Source organism: Pseudoliparis swirei, chromosome 24 (genome assembly GCF_029220125.1).
Source record: "Pseudoliparis swirei isolate HS2019 ecotype Mariana Trench chromosome 24, NWPU_hadal_v1, whole genome shotgun sequence".
NCBI classification, from domain to species: domain Eukaryota; kingdom Metazoa; phylum Chordata; class Actinopteri; order Perciformes; family Liparidae; genus Pseudoliparis; species Pseudoliparis swirei.
Window position 1 is genome coordinate 11143344 of NC_079411.1, and position 21627 is coordinate 11164970.

Below are 21627 nucleotides of genomic sequence, written 5' to 3' on the forward strand. Positions count from 1 at the left end.
ACTGAAGACATCAGTAAAGCAAATAGTAAATAACTGCTATTTGGCCCTAAATTCCCTTCACCTGCTTAAAACATCATAAGGTATGAACAACCAATCATGATAAATGAGGTGTAGCAAAGTTGTTAAAGCATATGTGATAGCCCTGCATCGTGTGCAAGGCTCAGACAAATTCACAGTGTTTTGCACTGGAGGTATTTAGTTTGAGGTAACAAGGGCTACCCAGCCGGCTCATTCATTACACATTTAAATGCAGCAATACTTTATGCAAGGTAGCACTCTCACCTTGAATCTTGAAATCAGATGCTTTTACATCATTAGCAATGTTAAAATACATTACTGCTGCCACATTTGCAAACCCTGTGGTTTGTTTCTCTGCCTCTGTAGCAAGAAAGTCACTGTGAGAACCAAGTGATGCTGTGAACTGCTTCCAAATCTGCACATTTAACCAACAGCAGTCTTTCACATTTCATTCTTAATCGTTGTGTTGTTGTTTTTCACCGAACACTTTACTCGAAGTAGATGCTCCATATTATTGTGATAGTTTCCACAGTAAAACACAATATAATGTAAGATTATTAGAAAATCCTCTCTGAAACACAAAGTAAAAAAGGAGAGCATAATGATGTGTGCATGTGCAGAGTTGCTGGATTTTACAGCAGCCGTGAGTAACAGCAGTGAATAAGCTGTAGTATTATAGATGTTCAGATTTGATCATGAAGCCTAATACTAACGTTTGGATAGTTCCACTGAAAAGGGATATATTTAGATAGAGTACTTCTTCCATAACTGCCAAGTACTTAATCAGTTCACACTTCATCATGCAGCCTAAAGTTATACAGGGACTCCCAAGTTTAGTAATACAAGTACAGTGTAGCAGAGCAGTTGTCTGTCAGTTGTAGCTGAACACGTGGATAAAATGAACTCCTACCACTTTGTACAGGAGGGCAAATTAACAGTAATTATCAGTTAACCTAAAGACAAAGAAATTAAATAAAAGAGACAAATCCCCCCAAAAATGAATGCATTCAATACATCATTTGTAGCTATCTCTCTTTCAATTCAATTCAATTCAGTTTATTTGTATAGCCCAATTTCACAAATTACAAATTTGTCTCGGAGTGCTTTACAATCTGTAGACACATAGACATCCCCCAAAAACCCTCACATCGACCAAATAACCCTTCAGGGAAAAAAGGAAGAAACCTGCAGGAGAGCAAACAGAGGATCCCTCTCTAGGATGGACAGATGCAATAGATGTAATGTACAACACAGATTTAGATTAGAGTTAAAATACATTGAATGAATATGACAGATGATAGTGAATAGTTCATAGGTTCCACGATGAGACCTCCACGATCCATCACCAGGAGGGCGGTGGGGAGGGGGAGGAGGCGGAGTCTCAAGCAGACAGTGGCGACGGAGTGGCGCAGTGTCTCATGAGCAGGAATTCCAGGCAGGAATCCACCAGCCGATGGGATCCATCCGGGATCTCAGGGGTCCGATGACCCCATGAGGCCTAAAGTCAAGTAAAAAGAAGAAAGACAGAGAAAGTAGAGTAGATGTGATTGAGAAAGTAGAGAGAAAAAAAAAAGAGAAAAAGAGAAAAGAGAGAAGGAGATCCTAAATGTCCCAAGCCCAGCAGCGCCATATAGCATAACAAGGCATCAAAGTGGGGGGAAGGGGTGGAAACTCTGCACTAACTAAACTCCTTAAGTCTGGAAGAGAAAGGTGGACTCAGGTCTTAAGTGACTACTTCTCTGTGTCGGAGGTGGACTGGAAGTGGGCCCAAGATGAAAGAGCTTAGCTTGATAACTGCTCGGCTCAACTTTTACTTTGGCTTCGTAGCTCTCAAGTACAGGAAGCGTGAGTAGTCGTAGCTCTCTGGTCATAGTATGGTATGGTGGACAAGCTCATAAGATATGATGGAGCATCACCAATCAAGGCTTAGTATTTTAAGAGAAGAAATTAAAGAATTTTAGAGCATTTACTGTTAGCAGTGCATCAAATAAAACCAACAATCACTTACGCTTATTTTCATAAAAACAAGAGTCCCATGTCCCATGCCAGTCAAAGTGTCTGGGCTCCAAACTAAAGCAAAACAATCCATCTAAACGGGCAGGGCGCCATTGCAAAAAAAAAGCTGATAAATAAATGGAGGCAAACATCGGAAATGTCTAGGGGAGGAGTTAGAACCGCGGAGCAGGAACAGGAGTATGCTTGGCCACAGGAGCAGGGATTAGGGAGGGAGGCGTGGGTGGTAATCTGTGTCCAACAGAGGCATCATCCGCATGTCAAATTCAAGCCAGCACACAGGGCAGGACAATCTTTCTGCCTAGGGTTTAAAAGCATTCTCTCAGTCCTGATGCTAATCATAACAATAAATTGCGGAGTGAAAATATTATTCCTATGGGCACTGTCTATTTGATGTTTAATTTGGCTAAGTGATACGTTCATAAAACATTTTCAGACGCGGACAGGGATAGATGGAAATGAAATTATGTACCACATTTTAATATATTTGCGTTATGATTCACATAATGAACTGTTATTAATCGTCAATACTAAATACACTATGAACTAGAATGGGCACTCGGTAGAGCGCATATCTTCGCATATCACAAGATTGGGCATTGAATTATGAACATTTTGGCATTAGTTGCATGCCAATTGGATAAAAATTGACCGTGCTATTGTAAAAATAAGATGTTGACCTTTCCATGACCTTGACCTTGACCTTTGACCCGATTGATCCCAAAATCTAATCAAATGGTCCCCGGATAATAACCAATCATCCCACAAAATTTCATGCGATTCAAGAAGATTTTGACCTTTTCATGACCTTGACCTTTGACCCGATCGATCCCAAAATCTAATCAAATGGTCCCCGGATAATAACCAATCATCCCACCAAATTTCATGCGATTCGGTTTAAAACTTTTTTTGTTATGCAAGGAACACGCATACAAATGAATAAATAAGTAAATACACGGCGATCAAAACATAACCTTCCGCATTTTCAACGTGAAGGTAATAAACTGCTGTATGGCGGCAACTACCCTATGTTATTTCTGAAAATTTCAGTGAACATTTTTGTTAGATAAACCATATTATCCATGTGTACAGCAATAAAAAGCATAGCAACTTCAGAATTTGCAGCTTGTACAGTTACATTAATTTTATTTGGTATATAATCGGAATACTGACGAGGATATAAGATGCCTAATGTTACCTCAACCTAATGTGTGTAAACACCCTTTACTGCATGTGCTCATCTTGGGGTAATCTGGACCATGTCAGTGTGCATTTTCTACCTGTGAGGCGAGACTACTGACTACTTGGATACTGCGAAGTGTCTTCTTTAAATTAGTTTATCTGCTGAGTTACTGTTGTATTTGTTGTTTAGAGCTGCTGGATTATTGGTCTGTACTGTTTTAGGATTTGTTTTGGTAGAGAGGTGTGTCCTGATTACTGACACCTGAATCTTCACTGATTGGACGAGCGCTCATCATCTGGTTTCAATTGAGTGTCATTTGAATACCAACGACCAAGGAGTGGTGTCAACGCGGCTGGAGGTAATTGGCACCAACCTGGGCTTATAACCGGATCGGGTCTTTAGCGTCAGCTGTAGCTGTAGCTACAGTAGACTCGGAGGACAAAGACATAGGAGTATTCCGTTGGAGTCTTCGTGGGTGGCTGTGTATTCCACCATTTTGTGAATATGTGTGTATTTTCCATACCTTCAACTCGTAGTTACTATAGGACTCGTTCATTCATGTACCGGAACCCCTCCTCGGTTATCCTTCCTACCCGTTCTACTCACACCCAGCACCTTGTCACGGGAGGCCTCTGGAACTGTCAGTCAGCCAACCGCAAGGCCGGTTTCATCTCTGGCTTTGCCATGGAGCAGTCGCTTGACTTCCTGGCTCTCACTGAGACCTGGATCACACCAGAGAACACGTCTACCCCGGCTGCTCTCTCCTCGGCCTTCTCCTTCAGCCACACACCCAGACCCTCTGGTCGGGGTGGAGGTACAGGTTTACTCATCTCACCCAAATGGTGTTTCTCTCCCTACCCGCTTCCAATCTTTATCCCACAGACTTTTGAGTTCCATGCTGTGACGGTTACTCATCCGGTTCAACTACACATTGTTGTTCTCTACCGTCCCCCTGGTTCTTTGGGAGATTTCTTGGAAGAGCTAGACGTCCTCCTGTCGAACTTCTCGGAACACGGCCCCCCGCTCATCCTTCTGGGTGACTTCAACATCCAGACAGAGAAGTCATGTGATCTCTTACTCTTACTGTCTTCCTTTAACCTCTCACTCAGTCCCTCCCCTCCCACTCACAAAGCCGGCAACCACCTTGACTACATTTTCACTAGAAACTGCTCTACCTCCAACCTCACTGTAACTCCTCTCCATGTCTCTGACCACTTCTTCATCTCTTACTCTCTCTCACTCTATGGTACTGACAACCCACCCATATCAACAGACTCTGCACCTGTACGCCGCAACATTCGCACCCTCTGTCCCTCCTCCCTGGCCTCCTCTGTCCTATCTGCTCTCCCCTCAACTGGCTCCTTCTCACTCATGAATCCTAACTCTGCCACAGACACTCTCCTCTCTTCCCTGTCTTCATCTCTTGATTCTCTTTGTCCTTTTAAGACACGACCGGTTCGGAAATCCTCTCCGGCTCCGTGGTTGTCGGACTTGGTGCGCGCCGAGAGAGCCACCCTGCGAGCGGCGGAAAGAAAATGGCGCAAAACGAATCAAGTGGAAGACTTGCTCTTCTATCAATCTCTTCTCTCCCTCTATATCTGCAGCCAAAAGCTCGTTCTACCTGACCAAAATTCAGTCTTCCTTCTCTAACCCCAAAAAACTCTTCTCTATCTTTTCCAACATCCTTGATCCCCCCTGTCCCCCTCCTCCTTCCACCCTTTTGCCGAGCCACTTTGTCGACTACTTTACAAACAAGATAGACGACATACGCGCCTCCTTTACAAATCCATCTTCTATCACCTCACCAACACTAACTTCTTCATCCCCCTCTCTTTCCTCTTTCACCCCCCTGTCTCCCAATCAAGTTCTTAGCTTGGTGACCTCCGCTCGACCGACGACGTGCGCCCTAGACCCCGTCCCGTCTCCCATTCTCCAGGCTATTGCTCCTGACCTTCTGACCTTTCTCACCCATCTTATTAACAGCTCCCTCTCAACTGGCTGTTTCCCTAACTCTCTGAAGGAGGCGAGAGTCAACCCTCTCCTGAAGAAACCCACGCTCGACCCGTCTGAAGTCAGCAACTACAGACCGGTCTCTCTTCTTCCTTTTCTCTCCAAAACTCTGGAGCGAGCTATCTTGAGCCAAGTGTCCTCCTATCTCCACAGTAACAACCTTCTTGACCCTCACCAGTCTGGATTCAAGGCCGGCCACTCAACAGAGACTGCCCTCCTTGCTCTCTCTGAGCAGCTTCACACTGCTAGAGCAGCCTCTCTCTCCTCTGTCCTTATCCTTCTAGACCTTTCTGCAGCATTTTACACCGTGAACCACCAGATCCTTATCTCTTCTCTTCAGGACCTGGGGATCTCAGGCACTGCACTCGCTCTTTTCTCTTCCTACCTTAAAGACCGCACCTACCGGGTAACTTGGAGAGGATCTGTGTCTGATCCTTGTCCTCTCACTACTGGGGTTCCTCAAGGCTCCGTCCTGGGTCCCCTGCTCTTCTCTCTGTACACAAATTCTCTCGGCTCTGTCAATTGTTCGCATGGCTTCTCCTACCATAGCTATGCTGATGACACCCAACTGATCTTCTCGTTTCCACCGGCCGAAACACAGGTGGTGGCGCGAATCTCTGCCTGTCTGACCAACATCTCTCAGTGGATGTCTGCTCACCACCTGAAAATCAACCCTGACAAGACTGAGCTACTATTCCTTCCAGGGAAAGGCTCCCCCACCCATGACCTGACTACCACCTTCAACAGCTCTGTGTTGGCCCCTACCCTGACTGCCAGGAACCTCGGGGTGACACTAGACAGTCAACTCTCCCTGACAGCCAACATCGCTGCGACGACGCGTTCCTATAGGTACATGCTGCATAACATCAGGAGAATACGTCCTCTTCTTCCTCAGAAGGCGGCACAGGTTCTGGTCCAGGCTCTGATCATTTCACGCCTTGACTACTGCAACTCCCTCCTGGCTGGTCTACCTGCTAAGGCCATCCGACCTCTGCAGCTCATCCAGAATGCAGCCGCTCGACTGGTCTTCAGTCTCCCAAAATTCACCCACACCACTCCGCTCCTCCGATCTCTTCACTGGTTACCGGTGGCTGCCCGCATCCGCTTCAAAACATTGGTTCTGGCGTACCGTGCTCTAAACGGATCGGGCCCCGTCTACATCCGGGATATGGTCACACCGTACACCCCGGCACGTTCGCTCCGCTCGGCAACAGCCAATCGACTTGTGACTCCTGCACCTCGAGCTAATCACTCGAAATCCAGACTGTTTGCTGTCCTGGCTCCTCAGTGGTGGAATGAGCTCCCCACTGACATCAGGACAGCAGAAAGTCTCTACATCTTCCGCCTGAGACTGAAAACACATCTTTTCCGACTATCTGGATTAAAACACAGATTTGCATTTCAGTGGCACTAGGATGGCACTTATTGTGGTGCTTTTGTGGTTCGACTGAGTTGAGGAAGTGTTGCTTCCTGTGTTCTTGTTGTTCTTGGTTTGTACTCTAGGTTGAAATGCACTTATTGTAAGTCGCTTTGGAAAAAAGAGTCTGCTAAATGACATGTCAAGTAATGTAATATAAGATGCCTAATGTTACCTCAACCTAATGTGTGTAAACACCCTTTACTGCATGTGCTCATCTTGGGGTAATCTGGACCATGTCATTCTTATAATTCTGTTATGGGAGTGTTTTTATGTCTGCTGCCGATATTGACTCAGCTCAAATTCTAAATTAATAAATGTTGTCATTGAGTCATTGACTCTTTGATTGTCGTATACAGTAGTGAGGGGTACATTTAAGTTTTTTTGGCAACCGATTGTGGTCTAAGTAAGATTATCCGTGACCAGGTTTGTGTTCAGTAATGCATGACGAGGTGTCCTAAAATACGAAGAAAAAAAAAAAATGAATGAGCAAAGTGGATTTTTATGTGGATTATTGCACTTCTAACATTCCAAATATCTAAAGTTAGTCGTAGAGGAAAACAGTTGCATCAATCTGTAACATTATTTGATATAATATTCAAGATTTGTGAAGACAGTATATCTAAATAATGCTGTGTTTTTTATTTGGTCTAAATACACACATGTAGATTATCTGTCTGAGGGGCAAAGCTTAGGTGTGCTGATAACTGGAGGATTGTTTTACCTGTCACATCCCCATTCAGTTGGGCTTTGTACCGAGGAGGACACATGGTGGTTTGTCTCGGTGCGTCTTCATTAGAGACTGGAGATCCCTCTGGATTGGTGTAAAATAAAAGAAGTGGCTGGTAATGTCCCCTAACACATTTAGAGGCAACATCTTTCCATTTGGATCCAATCTTGGGTAAAAGGGGAGAGTGTGATATAAGAGCATGTAACACGCAGTAACAGGGATAAAGCAGATTAATAGCACAGAGAGCCTAACCTCCTTTACAGTAGCATCATCGAAAAACATCCATTTTGAAGATTTAGTGTGATAGGCAAAGGCTGAGTAGTGTTTGCTCGAAAAACAGATCATCCCCACCAGATGAAGCTCACTCCGTGTGGCATTTTCATCTGTGACACGATTAAAAAGCTGAAATAGAGAAAATGTTGACAAGTTTGATTTCCACATGTTCGTTGGCAGATGCTAAATCCTATAAGAATAACAACTATGTGTCTGTTTTTGATACTCTGTTGAAGTGTTGTTGTTTTTTAAACACAATGACCAGCGCAAAGAAAAGGACTAAAATTGAAATGTATAAAATATCTATATAATGTCAATAGATAAGTGATTTGTCATTTCATGAAGTTAGCTTTAGCTCTTACCCCACACAGGTTCAAACGTGGGCCAAGTGACCGAATGACATCGTCCGTGAGATCGGACTGCTCAGCATCCCATACAAATCCAATAGTGACAATCTCTGGACAGTTCATGAGCACCCGACGGATCTTGATACTTTGACCGCAGTTGCTCTGCAAAATATGGAGACTAACAAATGAAGGTCCATAATAATAGCAACGCATGAACAAGAAAAATATGAAGTCCAAATTTGACGTTGTAATTTGAATAGTGCAAGAACTGTCTGAGCAGTTTCTTTAAAGGGACTGAATATCTGAAATTATGGAGCCCAGTAATATAAACTGAGACAAAGAGCAAGTGGCAGCGAGTTGAAAGGTGATATGACCAAGTTGATCACCGGACTTAATCTATGACAACCCAGGGTTCAGATCAGGAACCGGGAGCAGAGTTGTAGTTTAACACCCTTCTCTGCTCTTCCATTCGAGCAGTTACCCACCCTTGACTTTAGAGTAGAGACTGTGTCTGTCCCACGGCCACTTCAATTAAATAAATCAAAAGTAAGCAGAAGAGGAGTCGTACACAATAACCTTATACAAGTTAACACAATTATTTCAGCAGTGCAACAAAATAGGTCTATTAAATGTGGTCTCCTAAATATTCGATCTCTGTCATCTAAAGCTGTGTTACTGAATGATTTAATATCAGATAATCACATTGATTTATGTTGCCTAACTGAAACCTGGCTGAGCCATGAAGAATATGTCTGCCTGAATGAATCGACTCCTCCAAGTCATATTAATACTCACATTCCTCGAGGCACCGGTCGAGGAGGTGGAGTAGCAGCCATCTTTGAATCGAGCCTATTAATTAATCCTCAACCAAAATTACACTACACCTCATTTGAAAGCCTTGTTCTTAGTCTTTCACATCCAACCTGGAAAACACTACAGCCAATTCGATTTGTGATTCTGTACCGGCCACCAGGTCCATATTCAGAGTTTATATCTGAATTCTCAGAATTTATATCAAATTTGGTTCTTAAAACCGAGAAAGTTATTATTGTTGGAGATTTTAATATCCATGTGGATGTTGATAATGATTGCCTTAGTGCTGCATTCATCTCCTTGTTGGACTCGATTGGCTTCTGTCAGAGAGTACAGAAACCCACTCACAGCTTTGGCCACACGCTTGATCTTGTTCTTACTTATGGCGTTGACATTGAGCATTTGAACGTCTTCCCACAGAATCCTCTTCTGTCAGACCACAACCTCATAACTTTTGAATTTATACTACCGGAGTGTACTCCGTTAGTCAAAAGTTTCTACACCAGATGTCTAACTGACAGTGCTGTAGCTAAATTTAAAAGCGATTCCTTCTGTATTTGATTCGATACCACGTCTCAATATAACAGAGGACTCCTGGTCTAACTTTAGTCCGTCCCAGATTGATCATCTTGTTGACAGTGCCATAGGCTCTCTGAGAATGACACTGGACTCGATAGCCCCTCTGAAGAAGAAGACAGTGAGGAAGAGGAGGTTTGCTCCTGGTATAACCCTCAGACCCGCAAACTGAAGCAACGTCACGAGCTTGAACGCATATGGCGTTCAACTAATCTCCAAGAATCCCGCTTAGTTTGGCGAGATAGTCTTAAAACATATAAGAAGGCCCTCCGTAATGCCAGAGCAGCCTATTACTCATCAATAATAGAAAAATAAAACAACCCCAGGTTTCTCTTCAGCACTGTAGCCAGGCTGACAGAGAGTCACAGCTCTGTGGAGCCGAGCATTCCTATAAACCTTAGTGGTAATGACTTTATGAACTTCTTTAATGAAAAGATTTTAACTATTAGGGACAAGATTAATAATCTCTTGCCCATAACCAGTGCCAATCTGTTCTCAAGTGGAATGGCCTTGGAAACCGCTGTATGCCCTGGTGTATATTTGGAGGGATTTTCTCCTATCAACCGTGACCAATTATTTTCAACGGTTTCTACTTCGAACACGTCTACCTGTCTCTTGGACCCCATCCCGACGAGGCTGCTTAAAGACGTTTGCCTTTAATTGGCGGCTCTCTATTAGATATTATCAATGTGTCTCTGCTAACAGGCCACGTACCACACTCCTTCAAGGTGGCTGTTATTAAACCTCTCCTGAAGAAGCCCACTCTGGATCCAGAGGTATTGGCTAACTACAGACCGATCTCTAACCTCCCCTTCCTCTCCAAGATCCTTGAGAAAGTGGTCGCAAATCAGTTGTGCGACTTTCTACATCATAATAGTTTATTTGAGAAATTTCAATCAGGATTTAGAAAACACCACAGCACCGAGACGGCACTGGTGAAAATTACAAATGACCTCTTAATGGCAGCAGATAAAGGACTCCTCTCTGTCCTGGTCTTGTTAGACCTTAGTGCTGCATTCGACACCATTGACCATGACATCCTGTTACAGAGACTGGAGCAGTCGATTGGCATTTCAGGCACGGCACTAATTTGGTTTAAATCCTATTTATCAGATCGATCTCAGTTTGTATTTGTAAACGATGACGCCTCGATAACCACCAACGTTAATCACGGAGTTCCACAAGGTTCTGTGCTTGGACCAATTTTATTTACCTTATACATGCTTCCTTTGGGCAATATTATCAGGAAACACTACATAAACTTTCATTGTTATGCAGATGACACTCAACTATATTTATCGATAAAACCAGAGGAGAGCAACCAACTCTGTAAAATTCAAGCATGTCTTAAAGACATAAAACATGGATGACCTGCAACTTCTTGATGTTAAACTCAGACAAAACCAAGTAATTTTAATCGGCCCTGAGCACCTCAGAGATCAATTATCTGGTGATGTGGATTCTGTAGACGGCATTGCCCTGGCATCCAACACCACTGTAAAGAATCTTGGCGTTATCTTTGATCGGGACTTGTCCTTTAACTCCCACGTAAAGCAAATCTCAAGGACTGCATTCTTTCATCTACGTAATATTTCAAAATCAGGCACATCTTGTCTCAAAAGATGCAGAAAAATTGGTTCACGTTCGTTACTTGAGACTGGATTACTGCAACTCCTTATTAGCAGGCTGCTCTAATAAATCTCTTAGGTCCCTCCAGTTGATCCAGAATGCTGCAGCTCGTGTTCTCACTAAAACTAAGAAAAGAGATCACATCACTCCTGCACTAGCTGCTCTGCACTGGCTCCCAGTAAAATCAAGAATCACTTTTAAAATTCTTCTCTTAACCTACAAAGCCTTGATTGGTGATGCTCCATCATATCTTAAGGAGCTTGTCGTACCATATTGCCCCACTAGAGAGCTACGCTCACTAAATGCGGGACTACTTGTAGTTCCTAGAGTCTTAAAAAGTAGAATGGGAGCCAGAGCCTTTAGTTATCAAGCTCCTCTTTATGGAACCAGCTTCCAATTTCAGTCCGGGAGGCAGACACAGTCACCTCGTTTAAGAGTAGACTTAAGACCTTCCTCTTTGACAGAGCTTATAGTTAGGGCTGAATCAGGTTTGCCCTGGTCCAGCCCCTTGATATGCTGCTATAGGCTTATAGCTGCCGGGGACGTTTTAGGATGCACTGAGTACCTATCTCCTCTTTTTTCTCTCCTTAAGGATGAATTTTCATCTCTCAATCACACGTTACTAACTCTGCTTTCTCCCCGGAAGTCCTCTTGACTTTACGTCTCATGGGGTCATCGGACCCTATGAGACGGCATAGATCCTATCTGCCTGATGGATCGTCTGGGTCGTGGAATTCCTGCTCATGACTACGCCACTGTCCTGTTGAGACTCCGCCCACTCCTCCTCCCCACCGCCATCTGCCTGATGGATCGTGGAGGTCTCCATCGTGGAATATGCCTACTATGAACTATTCATACACTCTGTCATATTCATTGAATGTATTTTAACTCTAAATCTGTCCTTCTGTACACATTACATCTATTGCATCTGTCCATCCTAGGAGAGGGATCCTCCTCTGTTGCTCTCCTCCAGGTTTCTTCCTTTTTCCCCTGAAGGGTTATTTGGGAGTTTTTCCTGGTCCGATGTGAGGTTTTGGGGCAGGGATGTCTATGTGTACAGATTGTAAAGCACTCCGAGACAAATTTGTAATTTGTGAAATTGGGCTATACAAATAAACTGAATTGAATTGAATTGAATTGAATTGATAACACGAGATTGGAAGCATTTCTCTCGACATCACGACGCCTGAGTAGGCGGCTCGTAGCTAACGGTGCTGACAGCAATAACACTTTATTCTCTGCTCAAGTCTATAGAAATGACTCCACCATATCTTTATATAACAAATAGTGGTTTGCTGCTATATTAATGCTCTGATGTTGTGTATTCCCCATTAAATAATTTATTTTTCTGTTTCTTGACAAACAACAGCTTGTCACAATTCATTCAAAATTGCCAGGTTTTGTAATTGTAAAAAACAATTTTGGATGTGTTGCTGAAAGGTTTGTTGGCTGACAAGATGCAAAAAATATTCCAATAATGATGCACACATCACAGAATAAAATTTGAAAAAAATGTGAAGTCTAACGAGTAAGAGCCAATGTTACAAAGAGCTTTACTCAAAATTAATAACACATCAATAAATACAGGAATAAAACTACCAAGACAGAAACTAGTCAACCCAACACAAGACATCCAAAATGTGCAGCAAGGAAAGGTGAACTTTATCTTTTTTTCCAATCCCACCAATAAATAAATTATCAAATGTTCGAGTAATAGGTTCTGGCTTTTACACTGCATCGCTCTCTCTCACACTGATCAAAGACACACACATTCACATACACACACACACACAGAAAAAACCAATAACAATTGAAATAAAACTTGTGACCTATCACTTTAAAATGTCATAATAAGGACTATTGCAAGATGGGGAAAGCGCCAGATGCTGTATTATCTGCACGTCAGTATCACTAAGTTAGTACTGGAGCTTGCATTTTCTGGAGGAATCATGGGTTAAGGAAACAGAGCACTCCGCTTCACCCAACTGATCCACACTGAAGAGGACAACAGTAACAAATACAGATGAGAGAACAGTAGATATATCCCCTTACTGCTATTTATATCCTAACACTAGTCAGACACCGTCTCCTTCTGGCCACTTCCAAGTGCAGAGTTGCAGCAGAAAGCACAACATGTACTCTACTTAGCTGCAAGAATTATCTTTGTGTCCATGTAGGAGCCATTTCTATACGTTATTTTAATGTTTGTATTTATTTATATTTTCTGGGAATTTGTGCCCTCTACAGGTCGAAAGGCCAATAAATAGGAGCGTGACCTGGGGGAGGTGCGGCTGACTGGGAGCACACAGCTTTTGATCTTGCTGTCTGATTATGTTGCTGGAGGATAGGCCTCGCTGCTTTTTTGTGCTCTGAAACTTTATTTGTTGTTTTATTTTCTACCCACAAGTTGTAACATCCATTTTGGTAATAAACCCACCACTTGGAACTTTACTTGGACCGCTTTGGATTTCATTTATTTCACAACACAAGCGTCAAAGAACCCCCAGTCACCGCCAACAAACGTGACTAACAAATGGACACTCAGGATAAATGGTCACTATAGTCCATGTTACAGTAACATATACCAACTGTTCAGCAGAATGGCTCAATTATTCATTAATGGCTGACAAATCAGTATTTACTTTAGTTATGGTTTTAAAAAATGAACAATGACAATAAATCACATACCGGGCAGCTTCGTTGGTCACCTGTGTTGTTTGCTGCCTGCAACAATTCTCCAAGCATGTCTGATCTGAGCCGTTCGTTCTTTCCCAACATGTGATCGACCTGTTGGCTGAGCATAAAAACAGAGACTGTATCAATAGTTATCGTTAGTCTCAATCTTTTTTGAGGTATTTTCTTATTATTTGATTTTTTAAACTATCATAGTAATCACTTAACGGATATTTCATCACCACAACCTTTCTGTATCTGTGAAGCACAGAAACCGCGTTCTTGTAATCAATGTGAAATGTTTTAAATTTGGACCTAGGTACACATATACAATTTGATGAAATCCCATACAACACAAATTATATCAAATAACAATCAATGTAACCAATGTGAAAGCACAGCTATATAAAAGATAGATTACATGAAACATGAAAGATGTTCCTGTTAACACTCCTCAGCAATGTGTTTTGATACCAGTGAATCCAAGCAGTGTGCAGATGTGGCTTGTTTATCTTCGCTTTGACAGGATTCAAGTGAACATGCATGCAGAAAGTGAGTTAAGTAATAACATTGCACTGTTTGCAAAAAGAAGAAAATAAACGTTATATTTAACTTAAATTATAAAAACACAAGACCAAACAATAATTTTGGAAAAGGCAGCCACAGAGGGTAGATCCGTTGAAAATAATCAACACTAGGTTTTGGGGTGTGACTGCTAAAGGACAGGAAGGAAATTGATCTAAGATGCTTAAAATTGCAATCAAATAATTTGCATGTAATCTTGCTTGATACTTTGGCATTTAAATCAGGATTAGCACTCTGGCCTGATTTTTGTATCCCATTTTAAAGCCATGGCAGTAAATCAAGCACTCACCATAAAGCTGTGGTTGAGACATAATGTACGAATTCTGTGAATGGATGTGGGTCTGAAGATGCACCACAGCAGCGACACACAAACTGCAAAAGAAAAACGGTGCATTATTTAACAGACTGATTTTAGGAAAAGACCTGTGTATATTCTTGTGCCCAGTCATTAACATGTACAGTACATGCAGTTAGAGCAGCTCTGGGAGTCTTACTTCATTTCTTTATTATTATACTTAGTTATTTTGCCTGTCCTATGTATCAACACACATCTCATTATTATGACTTTCTTAGCAGATCAAATAAAAGTTTAAAAAAACAGTTACCTGCTCATAAAGCATCATTGCAAACTTCTGATGGGTGATGCAGGATTTGGATGAACATGCGTCTGTCGCAGTGTCCGAAACTATATGTAAGTGAATTCGCTCAAGGATGTTCTCCTAATATAAGAAATAAGAGCAGATACAGTGCAAATATTGAATACATGGAAACACACACGCTACACTGAACTATCTAAGTGTTTCCCAAAAACTGTAAAATGATCAGTCAAACCTTCTCAAACATGTTTGTGAAACACTTAAAATATCTTTTGTAGGTATTGTAGATTATTTTATGGGCCCCCTTTTTTAAAATTGTATAGCTTCTGCTGTGAAGTCAGACTGAACTACTGATGTCTCCTTTTGGTCCCCATGATTTCAATACACACCACACAAACAACTATACAAATAAGTGGATTTTATATGTTTAGGCACTACACAGACAAAGGTCAAACACACAAATCTCAGTCCAAAGACACATCATCAACGTACAAAGCACTCAGCAGCATCATCCATCAGGCCAAGTTGGAAGCGTTGCTCATCCTTAAAGGTTTCAGCAAGGGCGTTACGCAGGCTGTCGGAGGGGAGCACGCGCTCTCTGCTCTGCTGAAACTGGCTGAAGATGCTCTGTAAGACAAAAATTAGTTGCTTTCATGCAAATAAATGAATGAGTATTTCCACATGAAATGAAATAAGCAAATTCAAATTCACAGACAATTTTTACTGTTTTAAACTTTATAAGATGTTGTCTTTACCACTATCACGAAGTCATGAAATTAGAAATATTCAGCCGTACTTCAAATTGTTCCCAGTTTAGCCCAAAGTGCAGATACAGACCTTCAAAGCACAGAAAATGCAGGCATCACCGAGACAGAAGTGACCTGAGAGCTGCCTCAGACTTCTCCTGAAGATGTCCAGCTGCCAAAGCACCTGCGACGGTTTAAGGACAGAAAATAACCATCAAAATACAGACATGCACAGAAAACAATTTCATGGATTTCAGAAGCTCAAATTGAAAAAGATCCTAAAACATGAAATAATGCAGTCAAACCCAATAAACTTTGACATTCAATCAACAGCTTTTCTCAGCTTTTAGTAATTTTTTTATGAAATCATGCCCTTTTTTTGGGTCTTAGCATCTAACCAACACACACATATGAAAACATGCACAGCTCACCCAGATTGAGATAATTTGCCAGTGAAAATAGTTACAACAAATGTTTTTAAAGAATCTAGCTAAGAAGCAAGAGAACGATATTTACTTCAGGAGTTGACAGACCAAATTATTATTAAAAATAAATTTTGGTCCGTGGTTATCTATATTGATACTTGTATTGACTAAGCCATGTTTTGGGGTCTACTCCTACTCTCATGGTCACAAATCGGTATTCAGTTCTATTTCATCCTTCCTGCCAACCAGAGGTGGTGCTTAGCACTGGATATCTTTGGTCTCGCGCACACGCAGGTCGAGTCTTAATAACAACAAAGTCACCTGTGACCTTGGATGTCGATCAGTGAGTCAAGTCTGGAGGGAAGAACTCAGATGGCTCATGTGTCACACTGTGGCCTAATACAGCGTTTCTCCCAAATATGCTGGCACGCTGGTGTCTCAACCAGCCTATCCAGCCTGCACAGTGTGACGCCCACCATAACTGTTAGTCGGTTATGGTGGATCTAAGAGGGGCTGTGCCCTTGCAAAACAGCATCTGACCCTCTGGATAGTGGAGGCCATTGCCTGTGCATACAGAGTGAATGTCCGTGCTCTGCCATCCAGAGTAGGGGGCCGCTCTAACAAAAAGTGTTCCAACATCAAGGGCGACCCTGAGAGGTGTGCCCGTGAAGAATATATGTGGGGGTTATCCGAGGTCACAGGGGACTTTGTTGTTTTTAAGACTCGACCTGCGTGTGAACGAGACGGAAGATATCCAGTGCTAAAACTGTAGTTACATATATAACTTTCGCTTTACAGTTTGGTGTTTTAAAACTAAGTTTAAAAGACAAGAGTGCAGAATTGTTCGATGGATAATTTGTTATTTCCTTTGTTTACGGTCTGAGTTTTGTCAGTATTTTAGTGGAGTGAAGCAATTAAATTGTAGTATTCTTTCAGTAATTTTGAGCTGGTAAAAATTTTTTTTTTTTTTACCTGAACAGCGCTGTTTAGGAAGCAACTATTTTGCCCGGGCTCATTCAGGAGGCCTTTGGTGAGCGCGAGAGACAGCATGCTCCCAGGCTGGTAGGACTTCTTCAGGCCTCCACCAGGTTTTTTGAACATCTTCACCCATGCCATGGAGTTAGAGCCTGCAGCTGAGAAAAAAGTAATCCTCCGACATGTATCGTTTTCATAATTGCAATTTCTTGTGTCTTTAGTAAAGAGGTCAAAATTAGATATCAAAGTAAGGTTTTTATTTTGTACTATACCTTTTCATTTTAAGTGCTTTCATCATTTCAAGTGTTGATGTTATTAGTAAAAAGCTAATAACACTCCATGTTAACCTTAAAATTCTTATATGAAATTATATTATATATTGTGGATGTTACCCACTAAAAAATTCAAACATGTTAAATTCCTGTAATCGTCAGTGCATTTTCATTTAATATCTACACGAGTATATGAATTATTTAAAATGTGATTATATTTGCATGGTACTATGGAGGCACAATTTAATTAATTTTGGACAGAGCTTTCATTACATCATTAATCCAAAATCCTGATGGTTGATTGACAGATGAATTATCTAGATCCCGGCATCTACCTTCTCCAGAGATGGGGGAGACTTGCTGGGGCTGGACATGCTGGGAGGTTGGAGTTTGTGCACAGGTCTGGCCATGGGCTCCGTCCATTTCATCCCCACGCCCCTCCTGAGCGGTTTGTCGAGCGCATTGTCAGGATCAGCCACAGAGCAACCTCAGCCACGTGCTACTGGACATTGAATGGCACCTGGAAAATATCTAAAGACAGGTGGGAAAGAAGGGGGAAACCATTAATGTGTTTTTAAAACATGTCCAACATGCAGAATAGCCAACTAATGCAGTTTCAGAAGTCGTTTCTTGCATTTCTTTACTTATTCAGAAACACTAAGACCTCAACTTTGAATTGTATACCACCTCTACAATCTGCAAACTACCCAATCTGTATTGTGACCACACCAGCTGATGCAAGGATATGATAATTTAAAAAAGTGTATACTTGCTTATCGAGAAAAGACAAAAACAAAAGCCATAAATTATCGACATTCAGGTAACTTTTTGTACTTGACCATCCCATTGCTTCATTGTTGATAGCTTCTCCATTTCAAAATAGAGCAGTAGATTTACATAACAAGAATACAAGGGACAACATTACAGTTTATTCAAATTTGCAATGTTTTATTACAATATTAAAATTAAACTAGAAATAGTGCTGTATTGCTTAAATTCAAACTTGCAAGGATAGTGTACAATCTGGCTTTAATTTGGAAGACTATATTTTCTTATTGATAATGTGCCACTACAATAAACAGCTGATATAGGGAACTTATAATCAACAAAGATACCAGTTGATTTTAAACTGAATTAATTGAAGCTTTATGCTACAAGCTTTAACATATGTAAACAAGAGGCCCACCACCAAAAGATCAAAACACAAACTGAAGCCGTTACTACTGTCTGTCTAAAAGGTCCCACATGAGACAATGACTCAATTAGGGTTTGTTTTCGTCCTGATCTGGTGCTGTTCTTGTTTGTTTCCGTTTGTAGTGTTTACAGATAGGAGTGGGCAATCTGTATTTATATTCATGTTTAGATAAGAAAGTCACACAAACGTGTGATAATCTCATTTGTAAATGTACCTGAAATCTATACGCAAATTTCAAAAAGACTGATTGCAAAACACCTTTTTTATCAACAATCCAACGTTTTCACCACGTAAATTCATCTTTAAAGCCAAAATGTGTTTTCACTGCACACATGTGCTTCTGCACCAGCCTCACTACACTAACAACATGTGATGCGTGTACAAGGCCTATACGGTTTTACATCATGCCCGATTTTGCAATGTGGTTCGTAAAGAGGACATTAATCCTTCACTGAGCGGTATTTGGACCACCCTGATCTTTCCTGTCGGGGAAAACAACCTCAGACGAGTGCGTTCCAACGGTCTGCAACATGCTGCCAGCGTTGCAACAACCTCACCGTCAACTGTAAGGGAACAGCGCCTGATACGCGGCAGGAGCATCCATATGCCGCAACTTGGATTCATGCATTGACCGAACAAGACCAAGTGCTCTGCCGACTCACCTTAAAGGGAAACGGATACTTGCCTCCGATGGAAGCGCAGGGCGGCGCAGCTGTCAACGCTCAAATCCCGACGCTTCCCTCCGAATCCTCTCAATAGAACTGGCTAAAAAAAGCGCTGCAGATACGTCCAGCAGCGTGTAACGCACTATCTATCATAGTGCAGCACTCCCAATTACTCCGACACGCACACACACGGCACCTCGAGCCGCTGTTTGCGGCACTCAGACCCGGTGTGCGGTATTAACTGGTTTTTGAATTAACTGGTTTTGGTACGCGTGCATGAGGCAGATGTGCCGTAGGAGTGGCCTCGAGTTGCCTCTCAGGACCCGTCTCGACTAACTAGGAAATGCACATTTCCATCGCTTAGCCTCTCTGTCACGTTCTTTTTATGTAACGCTAATGTTTTAAAGACTAAACACGGATGACTTTGCTGTAAAATGTGATACCTGTTCGGGAGGCTGTAGTTGAGACGCCGAGGACACGGAGCGAGGACAAAGTAGGTGACTCTGCTGGTGCCTGTTCAATATACGACTAACTTCAATAAATACTTGACAAAATGCTCTTGTTGTCAGTCTGATATTTATGTTATACGTCGTTATCTGACGTCAAGTCGATGTGAGACCAGTTTACTCTTCATACAGTGTGTAATGAAGCATGTAGCCCGTTGTTTACACCCAGCTCGCCCACCGCTGTCAGCTGGGAAACTGTGATCGACTCAGATTAAGTTGTGATACCACAACAAGACTTTGTGCTGTCTTCACATCTCTTATGTTTTATATTCGAGACTACGGATCAACATATATCCTCGTAACTATACTCTACCCTGTGCAGCACTCACTGTCCAGATTAAACATGACTGTTACCTGTTGTTTTGTTACGATAAGGACACACATAACTACACACAGGAGTGAGCGTGTCTTTTGACACATGACGGGGGAGCAGCTTGCTCCAGCCTTCATTTAGGATTTCGACGGCATTAACGAAACGTTGTCCACCTTCATGACTAACATATCACTTGTTCACTGGTGATACAAAAATATCTAAACCGACAATACAAAAATAATATAAACACGGATTTCTCAAAGAATCGAACAGCCGACTTGTGCACCTGCTGTTCTGTTCGTTGCTTGTTAACTACCATTGAGCTATAGGTATTTCACCCGATAACCCGATTTACATTACAATGTACTTTACAATAACAAAAACTGACTGAGCAAATTAAGTAAGTAATATAGTAACTTTGGAAGACATTAATATTTATATCATATATTCTAACACCGACTGCCTTTTCTTCTAACATCATAGACCCATCTAACTCAAATACGTGATTGCATAGGCAACAGCCGCTTTGTGCATTAAAGTGAGAGAGGGCGAGTGCAATCACTGGCACCGACAACTCACTGGCAACTCACTGGCACCTCAGTGGCACCTCAGTGGCAAGTCTGTGGCAAGTGCCGCTCGGTGCCAGTACTCAGCGACAACTCACTGGCACCTCACTGGCACCTCAGTGGCAAGTCTGTGGCAAGTGCCACAGACTTGCATAGATAATGTATTTTTTTAGACTTACTTACAATATGCAATACGATATTGCTGTACAATACTGCTGTACTATATTGAATATTGTTTTGCTACTACTATGTTTCACTTCGTAATATATAACACTTATATACCATGATATGTATAATGTACCCGCCTTTCTTTAATAATAAAAAATATATAATTAATTTTTTTACCATGTCATACTGTTATACCTCCATGAAATTCTCCTTTGAGGAGATGCCACTGTTAGTCTAAAGTTTAAGCACTGGCACTCAGTGACACTTGCCAGCAGTTGCCAGCAGATGCCGCAGCTAGTCAAAAAGTGCCACTAGTTAAAAGGTGCCACAGCTAGTCAAAAAGTGCCACTACTAGTCAAAAAGTGCCAGCGGACGGAGGGTCGGCCAGGCGCGTCTGAGGCATGTCTGCGCATTGACGAGTCTGCGACGACTCAGTGATAAGCTTCACTGAAGTGCCCGGACAGCGGAATAAATCACTTTCATGATCACAGAATGGAGGAGCTGCGGTTTAGCTAGATAGATAGATAGATAGATAGCTAAAATAGCTAGATACACAGATGGATATATATATATATAGTCTTTTTGTAGACACTTACTTACAATATGCAATAAGATAGTGCTGTACATTACTGCTGTACTGTATTTAATATTGTTTTGCTACTACTACGTTTCACTTCGTAACCTATTACACTTATATACCATGATATTGTAACGTCTCGGACGTTATGGCACTGATGACACGGAGACGGGACGACGTTATTAATCCTCCCTTTATTAGGCATCCACCAACACAGACAGCGTGCTCGCATCCACCAACACAGACAGCGTGCTCCTCTCAGTTTAGCAGCTCGAACGTCAACAACAACGGTTCCCGTCAACCACCCTTAACTTCCGTTTTCCGACAGGTTAACCCCGCCTCCCCTCTACTCCGCC

The 21627-nt window shown here is 42.0% G+C and overlaps 1 protein-coding gene across 1 annotated transcript in view; it reads right to left on the minus strand.

Moving 5' to 3' along the window:
* usp53b (ubiquitin specific peptidase 53b) overlaps nucleotides 1-20375 on the minus strand; it is a 28600-nt gene extending 8225 nt beyond the window's left edge. The window contains 11 exon segments of the mRNA XM_056408991.1: nucleotides 7366-7537; nucleotides 7624-7773; nucleotides 8007-8153; nucleotides 13698-13803; nucleotides 14557-14639; nucleotides 14873-14986; nucleotides 15356-15490; nucleotides 15701-15793; nucleotides 17007-17167; nucleotides 17617-17628; nucleotides 17631-20375. Coding sequence (XP_056264966.1) covers nucleotides 7366-7537; nucleotides 7624-7773; nucleotides 8007-8153; nucleotides 13698-13803; nucleotides 14557-14639; nucleotides 14873-14986; nucleotides 15356-15490; nucleotides 15701-15793; nucleotides 17007-17167; nucleotides 17617-17628; nucleotides 17631-17709 — 1252 coding nt within the window. The 5' untranslated portion in view covers nucleotides 17710-20375.
* Nucleotides 20376-21627: the final 1252 nt, after the last annotated feature.